At 39.5% G+C, this 14,574-nt stretch overlaps 1 protein-coding gene across 1 annotated transcript; it reads left to right on the forward strand.

Annotated features, from left to right (window-relative positions):
* Positions 1–13,118: 13,118 nt before the first annotated feature.
* On the forward strand, positions 13,119–14,248 carry MS3_00008490 (uncharacterized protein; the record flags this gene model as incomplete). The annotated part of the gene is made up of 1 exon (XM_035730154.2): positions 13,119–14,248. The coding sequence occupies one exon, from the start codon at positions 13,119–13,121 to the stop codon at positions 13,986–13,988; it is 870 nt and encodes a 289-aa protein (XP_035587943.2). The 3' UTR covers positions 13,989–14,248.
* Between the last annotated feature and the right edge of the window lie 326 nt (positions 14,249–14,574).

Genomic DNA, 14,574 nt, shown 5'->3' on the forward strand with positions numbered 1-14,574 from the left:
ATTGAAGATTCTCACTTTGATATTGGTTGACCGTTGTTTTGAGTTCCACATGTTCTTCAGTTGTAGGAATGAGGCCCTCGCTTTGACCGGTCTCTCTGATCTACTATATTTCCCTGCTAGTTTCTTCGTTGTATCGTAAAGCTGTTTCATATTTCCTTCTCTTGCAGCTTTTTCCACGTATTTCTTCTTGTCGGCTTTAATGCACTTCTTTACTTGCTTGTTTGCTTCTATGTACTCAGCTTGTGCTTGGACTTATGATGATGCTTCTTGAGGCCCAGAACCTCTTGACACGTTGAAGTTCATGCTTCTTTGATACCTTTTCACTTGTCCTCGATAGTAGTTTTTTCTTCCTTCAGTAGATCTTGTAAGGCTTGGACCCTGTTGTTGAGAGCTATCTTAAATTCACTGAGTTCGTCAGTGTCACGAAGGAAGGCTGTATTGAACCTCTGTAGTGTTGTTTATCCAGTTTTCCAGCTCTTCTTTAGTTTCAGTTTTAAATTATCCACAACTAGGTGGTGATCTGAAGTTATGTCAGCTACTCTCCTGGTTCTCACATCTTCCATTGTCCTTCGGATTTTTTTTGTAAACTACAATTTCTCAATCAAATGAGTGTCCGCAGTTGTCCACGTGTATTGATAAAAGTGAGGAAATATCATGGCATTTGATGGCTCATTAACATGCCTCAGCGAAATAAACTTGTTCAAGCATCAAGCTCTAGTAAATATGACCTGTGAATAACATAAACATACATTGACTAGCAACATAAACAAGGACTAAATAGTTATCTGGACCTAATTCTTCATATTGTTTTTCTCACTTAACGCATCATCGTGTTTTAAACTATTCGCTATCCTATTATATCTTTTCTTCCGACCACTGCCTGCTTAATTTCCAATTTTCGAGTTCCATTGCAAAACGAAAAGGATAACATCGCAGGAACTTACAGTGAGTTTAATCCATAAATTTTCTGCAATCATAAGTCCATTTCAGATGGCTCACACAATGACAGCCACACAATTATCTGGACTCATTCATTTGTTCTGATTCGAACGAGTGACAAAAACCTCAACAGCACTAAGCACCCTGGAAATAGTTGCCATGCTGCATGTTTAATTCTAAATGCTTATGGATCGTTATATGTCGTCAATTGAATAATCGGAATAATCTACTTTACTGGATGATATTTTGTACTTAACATGTACATATTTTCCAGTTGCTTTTGTCACATATTTATAAATTTCATTAAGCTAAATGCAGGAACTTCTTATGGAAATTTTATAACTCATCATATTCCTACCTAAAGTTCCAAAAATAGTCTTAACACCAAAATTACTTTTCTGGAGACGTTTTTATTGTTAAATTAGCATATACCTCATCAATCTTCATGATAACCTGGCCTGTACATGCGCTGCATTATATATCTATGTCGTTTAAAATAAAAAATCGTTTGAATCTCCTTTGACATTTTCCACTAAACCCATCATAGTCACAACTGCTATACGCATTTGGGATTATGAATTGGTCTATCATAATAGATGCTTAAAAAGGCGAACATGGTTTAGATAATAAAGTCACCGAATTTAGGTATCATCATACTGCACTAGTATACTAACAAAAGTATCAGGTAGTCGTTGATCAAACAAACATTTAAAATCGTAACTCCGGAGCCTACTATTAAAATTAACACTAAGTAGACGAATGTTTTTAAGTTAGAATTCGCAATACAACCAGGCAGCTCGGATTCGTTAATGCTACAAACGTCTGATATTTTAGAAGCACCTGAAGCAACAATACCTATTATCCACTGGCTAGTCCTCAATCGACACCATAAGTAGTTAAACAAAATGGTTTCAGGATATCGTCATAAAGCAATGTCATGACTTGACAATCACGTAATATGATTAAAAATATTGATGAAACTATTGACAAAATCGGTCAACAAATTGACTTATAATTATCCTTAAATAGTGTTGTTTTCTCGTTATCTTCATCCATTATGGGTGATTACAATATGTTTCTCTATCAGTTGCTCATTCAGTAAATATCTCAAAACTTCTTTATCCTAATTGAAGGTTTAGCGACACAATCATGCATGCAAATCATCAGTATAAGCAGTCGAGCAAACCTCCTGCATTCTGAAAACATTACTGCCGAATTTTCCACAAAACTGACTAAGGTTCAAGCCATTATCATAGACATGAGTTGGGAGTGTAATCTCCTTAGTTAAAACTTATGTTCTCCCTGATAATCATATGAGCATCACTCACTGTTAATCATCTTTGTGAAGACTTATTTAGCCGAAGACATCTTGCAGGACCACATCACCTATAATTGTGGCACATAAGCTTGGTTGATTCCAACCAGTATAATCACTATATCAGTTCAATTGTATTCCGCCTTATGCTAAACTGCATACTTGCAACTAACTTGTGTGCACCATCAGCCGGTAGGTATAAATATAAATAAATAGTCTATTGCAAATCAGAACATTGAGTCTAGAGCATGTCTCTTACGAATACACTCATGTTTAACGAATTGCTCTTAGTTATCTGTCCAAAATTCATATAAGTATCACTTTTCACGTATTGAAAATTTTTTGATGACCATTCATATGTATTAGTAGTATTACTGAATTCTATCACGGTAAAGATGAGGTCGAGAAAATCTCCACATAACTAAATAAACCATATCAAACTAACTGAAACACTAGCTGGAATTCTTTTCCACGGTTATACATTTGCTATTTCAGCTGGCCTAACAGCACAGATTACTTGGAAATCACCTCATATGGACAGCTTACCGGCATAAACGTCATTTGAATTAATAATTTAAACCAAACATATTACCTGTTTTAACATTTCTACAACAATAATAGTGATGGAGTTTTATTCTCTTGGCTGGATGTTTTGGTCGTGGAGCTCTCATCGTCCTCCTGAACGACATCATCAGCACAAACCTCGGATAGAAGTGAAGTGTTCGAATTTTTCCATGTGCGTTTCCCAGCTTGTTCTGTACACCTCGATGTTGATTGGTTCTTACTGACCTTAAATTTTTCATTGTTTACTTCTTTGTTTTGGTTGTGTCTCCCATTGGTTTGGTTGTTGTTCCTATATTTGTGCATGATTTTCCTGATTGGTTGCTAAATTGGATCGGTTTCAACGTGCTTGTTGATTACTGGTTGACCTGAGTGCCAGGCTTCTAAAAATTCTCTGGTGTTTTTGGAACTTCCTCTGTCTTAGATTTCTACAATTTCCCAATCGAATGAGTGTCCGCAGTTGTCCACGTGTATTGATAAAAGTGAGGAAATATCATGGCGTTTGACTGCTAATTGATGTTCGTGTAGGCGAAGGTGAACGGGACGTCCACTTTGTCCGATGTAGTGTTTTTCGCAGTTGGCACAATTTATTTTGTAGGTGATGTTTGATTTGTTTTCCTTTGTTATTTCATCCTTTGGTTTGCATAGGATTGATTGTAGTGATTTTGTCGGTTTGTGTGCAACACCTATCCCGAAAGTCTTCGGCAGTCTCGTTGAATTTTCTGATATGTCTTTTATGTATGGTAGGGAGATCCTTTTGTTGATTTATGTGCCTGATTTGAGTTCTGATGATGCGTGCGGCTGGTATTTTTTGATGAAGTTGATTGTGTAGCCGTTGTTTTGAAATACGCCCTTCAGGTATTTCTCTTTATTTTTCTTGCTGCCAGTGTGCTGCAGTGTGTCCTCGCCCCTTGAACAAAGTGTGTACGCAGTTGATTTTGTGAGCTCTTTGGTTGTTTCTGTTGTAGATGAGAATTTGATCCATATGGGTCGGTTGCCTATACACTTGAGTTTCCAGTTTTCCTGAAAAACTAATAAAGGGAACTATGTTTATGAAGTCTATTTAGACTGTATGATTTGTGCCGTAATATACATATCGCTTATTCTCGTGTATAATCATCGACATAAATCGCATCAGTGAATAACGGAAATAAAATATGTCAAATGCGAGAATAGATTGTTTTGTATATATGTTTTTTCTACGTCATTGATTTGGACAGACAGTCAGAGGAATGAAGCGTAAAGAAAGCGAAGCGAAATGGCGCGGAGTAGAGATGGTGTGTGAGCCAACTCGATTTATAAAGCGTTAGTCAGTATTTATAGTCACAAAAAAATAAGCTGCAGACGTGTGGTGAGTAGGATAAAATGTGCACACACACAGGTTTATATAAAAACAGTCAAAGTTGATAAGTGAGCAGTTAGCAGTGTCAGAACGTGATTCGAGAAAATGGACAAATTGGCCTGTGCAGAAGCCAGGGTAAGTCATATAAGCTTAACATAGTGACCGACACTACAATACTGCTTCTGGGCATCATACTTAAAGGTAAGAGTGCCCATTTAACTCCTGTAAGGGTTCTACCAAATCAAGGTGAATATAGTCAAAACAGCGTCGGGAATTGTGGAAGAGCCTAAGTGACATTTGCTTTGTCTAATGAACTTAGATTCCGGCAGAGTTTTGTTCTCTGAGCAGGATGGTTTGTCGTGGAGTTTTCATCGTTCTTCTGTACGATATCATCAGCACAAACTTCAGATAGACGTTTGTGCTGATGATATCGTACAGAAGAACGATGAAAACTCCACGACAAACCATCCTGCTCAGAGAACAAAACTCCACCAAAATCATCCACCTGAGCTACAAATCTTCTCCACCATCTCGGAACTTAGATTCCTGACAGCCTAAATTAAAGCGTGCATACTCCTTCACGGCTTTATTCATTTCAGCCCAATGGAATCGTTCTCCTATGAGCTTGGTGGTTGCGCGAATACCCGGAATAGAAGGTTTATGCAACAGGTTGAAGACGTTGCATCGACAACGTATCGGCACGACTGGGAGATTACTACCTGTATATGTGTCACACATTAAAGTTTTCCTCTTTTCCATATCTGTTTGGTTCGAAGTTCTAGGATTGTCGAGGATAACTTGTGATGGGCATTGACGGGAGTCTCATACTTATATACGACGTGCCACGCGTTGACCCCACAACTCACCACTTTGGCGAGAACATAAGGGTGAACGAGAAAGTATGCTGGTCTTACGAATAAAACGCACAAATATCCATATATATATAATTGTACTCTTTAGGAAAACCACCTATTCCCTAGAAATTTTACCATTCTTCTGCATTTACTTCGAACATCAGTTTTGCACATCACGTCATCGGCTCTTCTTACAATGATGCCTACTACCCACACAGGCCTCCATCGTCGAAAAATGCTTAAGCGCACTGGTGACCCATTAAGAAACTACCGTTTGTCTCTCCTCGTCTTGGGTTTGAAACCCCGAATTTTTATTTGTGGGTACGTGCAAAGTAATTTGGTCCTAGTCTTCCTTCCGATCATTGACTAAGCAAGGGAGACGCAATTGGGTGAGGCTGGATTCGAGGTTATTCACAGCGGTTTTAACCGTCGTGCCTGATTGCAAACGAGATTAAACGACTGGTGGAGTATTTTAAAATCTGGATTACAAATTAGATCAAATGAATAGTCGAATATTTTTAATTCTGTGATCCACTCAAAACTCAATAGAATGAAGGATCCGTCAGTAGCATAACATTTGGATTTGATCATTAGATCACTAAACTTGGCAGTATTTTTGATAATTCCAAAATGTCGATTGGGATGCCATATGCATTATTTATGTAATCGTTAGTAGGATAAATGCTCGGCTGACCAAGTTTTGCAAGAAATGAAGGTAGCATCGGATGAAGTGTGATGATACAATCATCAAAATGTATGGATAAACACTTGCGTAATCACCGAGGGCTGGACTTTGACAAAATATGAACACAATCGATTCTTCGTGACATTTGATATTGAAATGAGGTTTTGCTGTGTCTGCGACATTCCTCCTTATGGCTAGTTACTCCATATTTTGCGCATTTGGGTTTATTAAAATGGAAGAAACTGGAGAAATTCCATGCCCCACGGTTCTAGTAACTATTAGTAGGCCTTGTGCAGCAACGTCGACTGGGATTAAGAACATCAAAAATTCGATAATGATGAGAACATTTCAGCAAATCATGCTTTGAGACATCGATAGTACGGAGTGACAAACTGTTGAGTCAAATGAATTAAGGTTAACGAAAGATGTGCAGTACAATAAGTAAACAAGTTTTTCCGCATGCACCATCTCCAACAATAGCAAGTTTCTTGCGTACAGCACTCGCCATTGTTTCGGACCAAAACACCCGAACTGACCGCGAGTGCTCAATTTCGGTTTCAGTTTTGAGAGAGTGTGAGGCTGTATGATTTGGAGTTGTATCACACCTGAATAGAGTGTTGTATAAGGAAGGTGAGTAGAATGAAGAATTCCATCATTTCAGTGGATGAAAATCGCTTTTGAAAGACTTTACCAATCACATATTGACTTTATGAATTAAGTTTGTAGCGGAGAATAAATCCCCAAAATAAATAGCTCTGTAAGTCTTCGGCATTGGATGTTGACCACATAAGTTTTAATAGGCTCACTTAGCTGAAGGTGTTCGGTCATGCATCCACACCAAATCACGAGTGGGAACGCCGTGCTCAACATCGCTCGCAATCGCTAGCCAGTCTAGATCAGTCGACCCTCGGTATACTGATAACCTATCATATATATCTTCAAACCCCTTCGCTACTGTCTCTTGATTTCGCTTGAAGGGTACGATTCATAGTGGAAGATGTTACTGGTTAAAGCGTTGCCAAAATCCGAATGCTTGTGTAATCTTCAAGTTTAATAGTATTGTTTTCACTTATTTCTCACGTTTATTGCGGTGTTACGCTTCACCTGTCTTTATATAGTATGTGTTACTTTTGATTTATTAGGCTATACATTGTGCACACAGTGGTCTTTAGGTCGTTTTTACTTGTCGTCTAAGGGTTTAGTGAAATGATCCATCTGTGAATGAATTCGAAAGTTCTTGAACCAAGCATAATTGACTTAGCCGTAACCAGAATTATTGGATAAAGTATGTTGAGAACAAATAATGTGGCCTTAAGGCCTCAAACACCATACGCGCTCGTTACAAAAAGGGCAGTGATTTTTGTATTTGTTGTAATTATACTTGCTTTGGGTACTTATTGCACCAAAAACCATTCTTGGTCTACTTTAACTAAAAGTATTTTGGTTAACGTTTGAAATTTTTTTGCTAAATTTTGTCCTAGGTACCTTTTTTAACTTCTAGACTAACACTTATATTCACATTGTGATCATTGTGTGTTTTTAAACCTTTTAAATTTAATTACAATGGTTGGTAAGACTCACAAATGTGGGCAACCAAATTGTTTGTTCCCTATTGAGGAGGGAATGCAGTGTGATGACTGTAAAAAGTGGTACCACAAAATGCGTACACGCCTAAGTCCGATGGCATACAGGAGATACTCGAAGCCTAACTCGCATTGGCTTTGTATGTTCTGCTGTACGGATGAAAAGGTACTAATTCAGGAGGCTATGGGCTTATTGGCTTTGGCCTGCAAGAAAAACGATGACACATGCGCTGACAACACCGGCGCTGACAGTGACGATTGAGTCTGTGTAGTACCTGCTGTTACGCGACGCCTCAAACAACCGACTCTGACCGACGCAAAAGTGAGATCGCCGTTAACATTAACAAGGGGAGTAATACCACCTGGTACTGACATTAATAACAATGCACCTTTAGTGGGAACCAACGAACTAGATAAAACCATCACCGTTCCAAATAGTCCTAATGTCCTGAGGGATGAAAAATGGACTACGGTACGTAGGAAACGAAACGAAAGGAAAAAAGCTGTAGGCAGTACACAGGTAGTTAGTAACTCACTGATGGACTCTCATTGTGAGTCACATACTTCACTACCAAAACCTGATGGTAAGAGTGAAACCCATCCTGGCGTGACTGAGAAGAAAAATCAAATAACAGCTAAAACTAATGACTGTTTACTTGATAAGTCCTTGGTGGACTCTCAGACCAATCCGTCCCAAAGTAAAGCTTTGTCTAACACTGTTGTGAGTCACTCACAGAACTCTGTTACAATAAAAGCTAATCGTAAGATACCAGTGGTTAATATACAGGATCTATCGTCACGGCCGAAAGCTGTTAACACAATTTCAAAGGAAGCTAAACCCCTTCCTAGTTTAATTATTTGGAATCTAGAGGAGTTGAAAGATAACGACCCTGCTAGAAGACATGCACATGACCTGCAGTTAGTGGTAAGAAATGTGCTGCCTGAAGAGGTTTCAGGGGTACATATTACAAAAGTAATACGACTTGGTAAATGGGTTGGAGGTGAGACCCAACCAAGAAGAATCCTGAAGCTGGTTCTCGAGAGTTTCAAAGAAAGAGACATATTATTGAAAAACGCACCAAAAACTCGTGACAAATATCCGTATTCGACCAGATTGGCCGCTCGAGGATCGAATCAAGTGGAAGAATGCTCTTACGGAGTTGAGGACTCGCATATCAAATAGCGAAAATAACCTTACCGTTAAGGGTTTTCGGGTAGTCAGGTCTTGGAAGCCAATGCTTCCGAGGCCTGTATGGGAGGAACGATTGATTGCCAAAACGACTTAAGCGTGTGCTACACGAACGCTCGTAGTCTTAGAAATAAAACGTCCGAGCTAAGTCTGATGGTGGAAGAATCATGTCCCGATATAATCGTTGTTACAGAAACTTGGTTCACAGTAGATATAGACTGTTCTCCGTTCACTGCAGACTATATCTGTATTAGAAGTGATAGGGTTTCAAGTCGCAAAGGGGGAGGTACAATATTATACGTTAGGGATCACTTTCGTATACAATTAACAATATCGGAGGCTCATATCAGTGGCACATGTTAGGTTGCATTTTGTAAGATTAAATCTAGAAATGGGTTAGTGACTATAGGGGGAATATACCGTAGTCCGTTTTGTCTTGCTGACGACTTTATCCTAAGACACATCTGTTCTTGGAGTATGGCAGAATGTTGTCTCATCATTGGGGACTTCAACACACCGCATATCAACCGGATAGAGCTTACACTAAACGTGCACCCTTTACGTGGACGAGGCATATTACTACCTTGTATCTTGCTTGTAGATATAAATAAGAGCAGTCACATACCGTTAGAGTCGACATCATTTGTCAGTCCGAACAAAAGCACCACATGTTGTGAGCAGTATTTAGACAGTGCGGCTGACCCCAAACACCCAACAATCTCACAACCGGCCATCCTGAGTAGCGGCCCACGGAGTACATGTAAGCCTGCCTGCAACAGACAGCCCGATGATGTAGATCTCGACTTCTCACCCAGACATATACCCCACCCCCCAACTAAGTATGCACAAAGTGAACACCCGGTAGACACCTGCAACAGGTCAGTATGTAACCGTAGCGACCTTAAAAACTTTGATATAAACTCCGATCATCTCAGCACTGGTAGATCTAAAAGCAGCCAAACAGAACTCAGCCTCACCCAAACTATCCAAGACTTATTACCGTACAAATATTTATTCAGTGTTCCAGAAATTCCGATCTCGAAATTATAAAAAACTCTGAAAAAGTAATTGACCACATATCAACTAAAGTGTCGAAAAGACTATAGGTCTTTTGTTGACCTATTTAATGGACAAGGTCATCCATGATATAACAACTTGTTGTACTGTTATTATTATTGTGCTTGTATGAAATACATATGCTTGAACATTGTTTAGCGCCTACGCATGTATTCATTCTGCTAGCTTCATTATTAACTGCCTAATCTATTCGCTGGCTCATCCATTTTCATATATATATATATATATATATATATGTACATTTGCACCCATTCACTACAACTACTCGCTACTGCTACTGCTACAATCGTAGTTCGCTTGCTCATCCATTTTGCCTCTGCTGTCTGGTTCGAATTATCTGCTAAATAAACTGTAGTAGCTGCTTCTTTTCGCCTTCTGATTTCAAACATCGTTGAAGATTATACGATAACGGTTCGAGGGTGATCAGTTGTCGAAGCACAGTCACTACAGAATTGGTAATCACGATGTGAGAACGGGAAGCGAATTTCGGCGAAACAATCAAATCCCAAAAATCCGACTCTTTTCATCTCAATTTGGATTATCATATAAACTATAATTACAACAGTGGATTTATATTACTATTTTAATTACACTTGCATTATTTCACAAACGTTATTGAACGTGACGATCATAATCATAATAAATAACGTTTTTTCATAAACAATTGATATATTGGTGCAACTTAGTAAGTCTGTTCCATTTTATAAATTGTACCATTTTTTATTATCATTGTTTTTGCCCGTCTATTTTTCCTTGTGACAGTTACATTATTTTCGTGTGCTACTTATTTTTTTATAAACATGTCTTACGAAAACACAGTGTCAAGCGTACAGCAAACCTCGTCCGTGAGGTCTCTTAACCTTCCTGCGCCTTCTTTTATAGTCATAGACCCAAAACTTTGGTTTGTAAGACTTGAAAATTATTTTCTCGCTAACCGCATTCTCTTGCAAAAGGATAAATTCGGCCTCACAAGCACACTACTCCTAGACGAAGTAGCAGACAGCATTTGAGAGGCATTAGCGAAGCCAGACACTGAAAAACCATACGACGTGCTAAAAGAGGCAGTAATTAAAACCCTCTCTCTCAGTGACCAACAAGCTGTTGAACAGCTCCTCAACCAAGTGCAAATTGGAGATAGAACTCCGTCACAACTAAAAAATTATATGAAAAGTCTACTTGGCGATAGGCACATTGACAATAACCTCTTTTATCAACCGTGGCTCCGCCGACTCCCGGCAAATATACAGCAGATCCTAGATGTGGGAGATACTGACGCTGACTTAGACAACATGGCAAAGATAACTGATGGAATATACGAAAGAAGCAAGCAAACAAGCCCTCTACTACACAACGTGACGATAGACGATAGACTTAATACTCTGCAGGAGGAAATAAATGTTTTGTGTCGAAGACTCTCAGAGTTAACGCAGAGAGAAAAGCCACGAAGGTCATCGCGAGATCACTCGCGTGACAGGAACCGGTCAACTTCTAGACGACGCACAAATCCCACGATATGTTGGTATCATCAAATGTTCGGCTACGGGGCCAGAAAGTGCCTACAACCTTGTAGATTTAACAGGGATAGTAACCGATACCCACGAGTATCAATGGCAACAGCATCAACACACATAATGCCTGAAAATAGTCGCCTCTTTTATATACAAGACCGAACCACTGGCGCACAGTTCTTAGTTGACACTGGAGTGGAAATTAGCGTAGTACCTCCAGTTAGCGAGGAAAGAAAAAACGCTAATCCGTCATTAGTGCTAAGAGCAACAAACAAATCAGATATTAAGACATATGGCAAACGGAAATTGTCCCTAGATTTTGGACGTGGTACTTTATACCGCTGGAGCTTTGTCATGGCGGACGTATCGATGCCCATAATAGGCATATATTTCCTATGTAACTTTGACCTGCTAGTAGACTCTAGACAACACAGACTTATAAACGGCAGTCAAACCACTTCGATAAAAGAAATACTTACGGAAGCCGTTTCAATGAACCTTGTGATAGATAAAAGTCGCAATGATCCATATAAATTGTTGTTAAGGGAGTTCCCGGAACTCGTAAAGGTGACATACAATAAAGCTGATCTCAAACATTCTATTCAGCATCACATAGTAACGAATGGTCCACCAATCAATGCAAGACCAAGAGGGTTGGATCCCAAAAGACTAGCTATCGCAAAACAAAAATTCGACAAGCTGATGAGGCTAGGCATCGTAAGGCCATCGAACAGCCCGTGGGCATCTCCGCTACATATGGTACCGAAAAAGAATGGAGAGGTTAGGCCATGTGGAGATTACAGAGCACTGGACAAACAAACAGTAGCTGACAGATACCCTATACCGCACATCCATGATTTCACCTACAGTATAGAGGGCACTACTATCTTCTCGAAGATCGACTTAGTCAGGGCATATTAACACATCCCTGTTGCCCCACAAGACATACCGAAAACTGCGGTAACAACCCCATTTGGTCTATATGAATTCCTGCGTATGCCTTTTGGACTGACTAACGCGGCACAAACCTTTCAGCGGTTTATCGACCAGATCATTGGAGGTTTATCTGGGGTATACGCGTATACTGACGATTTATTAGTAGCTAGCACCACTAAAGATGAGCATATACAACAACTACGGCAATTATTTATGCGACTCAGAGAATGTGGTATTTCCATAAACATTGAGAAGTGTGAATTCGGAAAAGAGTCCTTATAGTTCTTAGGTCACAATATAACTTCTCAAGGCATCACACCAATAGCAACAGAAGTCGACGCCATTAGGAATTATCCACTACCCGACTCATGGAACAAGTTACGTCGATTTATCGGGTTAATAAATTATTACAGACGATTTATTCCCAATTGTGTGTCAATATTGCAACCATTAACAGATGCGTTACGCGGGCACACACGGACATTCCAATTATCACCAGACGCGATTCAAGCATTCGAGGACGCTAAAAAAGCACTAACTAAAGAAGCGACACTAACCAGATGAAAGAGTGGGACACCATTAGCTATCATGACGGATGCATCGGACGTGGCGGTAGGAGCCGCTTTACAACAATTAGTAAATGGCATATGGGAAACACTCTCATCATTTTCGAAAAGACTGAATCCGACACAAACAAGATATAGTACTTTCGGAAGAGAACTCTTAGCAATTTACCTAGCAATTAAACACTTCGTCATATGGTCGAAGGCATAAATTTTACCGTCTATACAGACCATAAACCACTAACGAAAGCATTAAGTGCAAAGCAAGACAATTATTCACCGAGAGAGATCCGACCGCTAGAGTTCATTTCACAGTTCACGTCCGACATACAGTACGTTAAAGGACAAGAAAACGATGTGGCCGACGCATTGTCAAGAGCAACGATAAGCACACTTATGGCAAGTGGGATTGATTACAGCGGTCTGGCAAAGTTACAGGAGAGAGACATCGAGTTAAATAAACTCAGATCCGGTGTTACAACATCATTAGTATTCGGTAACACGAAAGTAATATGCGACCGCGACCATTTATCCCGAAAACGTTGCGACACAAAATATTCGAAAGCATGCACAACATGTCGCACCCAGGAATAAAAGCCAAGATAAAGCTGATTAGCGAACGATTTGTATGGACAAACATGAATCACGATGTACGTAATTGGACACAAGCATGCATGAAGTGCCAAAAAGTCAAAGTACATCGCCATACTAGCTCTGCGGTGGGTCCGTTTTCACACCCAGACACTAGATTTGAACATATACACATCGATATTGTAGGACCACTGCCTGTTTCAAATGGATACAATTATATCTTTACATGCATCGACAGGTTTACACGATGGCCAGTAGCAGTACCAATAAAAGACACCTCAGCTGAAACGGTAGCCAAAACCCTAATTGAAAATTGGATTTCTTACTACGGTGTGCCAACAACTATCACAACTGATAGAGGAGCACAATTCGAAAGTCGACTCTTTCAACAGCTTACAGAACTCCTCGGTATTAAACGAATCCGAACGACATCGTACCATCCAATGGCAAACGGAATGGTCGAACGCCCACATAGGCAATTAAAAGCGTCCTTTACAGCCGTCATTGTTAACAACGATTGGGTCAATAAACTTCCTTTAGTAATGTTGGCTCTAAGATCAACAATTAAGCAAGACATGGGATGTTTTCCAGCCGAGTTGGTTTACGGAACTACTCTACGGTTACCCGGAGAATTTTTCACTCCAAGTAAAGGTGTTCCGACTGATGTAACCGGCTATGTGCAACGCCTGAGAAAGCACATGAGCGAGCTAAAAATAACACCCCCAGATCACAACAACGACGAGTATTCATACCACAAGAACCGCATAACAGCACTCACGCATTCATTAGAAGAGATAAAGTACAACCACCTCTACAACCGAGTTACGATGGCCCATTTAAAGTGATAGAGAGGACGAATAAAACGGTTACCATAGAGAAAGCTGAGAAGACAGATGTAATTAGCATCGGTCGAGTAAAGCCAGCTTTTATCGATAGCGATATTCAATCAACAAGTACAAACTCCTCTAAGATGGTCACACCAGCGAAACACGAGTCGCAAGAATCAACGACGTTAACACAACAAAAAGACAAGACTCCGATAACAACAAGATTTGGCCGCAGAGTAAGATGGCCCCAACAATATGTCGCTACGGTTTCTTATTAATGATCTTCTACTATTTTAAATATTAATTATAACTTCCACTTCATTGCATACACATGCATTATTAAGCTCATGTTATACGCCATAAAACTCAGCATATCTTATGTACCCTAACACTTATTCGTATAATTTTTACTTAAAATGTAAAAACAATACCGCATTCCTTCTATTTCTTGCTATTATTTTATATAACCTCACGGACGGTCACAAACCAAATGTACAGCACACACTAACTTCATCTTAATTTTGCATAAGCCATTTTTTCAAACGATTGTAACTACCCTATTCAGTTTACTATTCTTTGTACAAACACAGACATTTTTCCATAT

This window comes from Schistosoma haematobium, chromosome 1 (assembly GCF_000699445.3).
Source record: "Schistosoma haematobium chromosome 1, whole genome shotgun sequence".
NCBI lineage: Eukaryota > Metazoa > Platyhelminthes > Trematoda > Strigeidida > Schistosomatidae > Schistosoma > Schistosoma haematobium.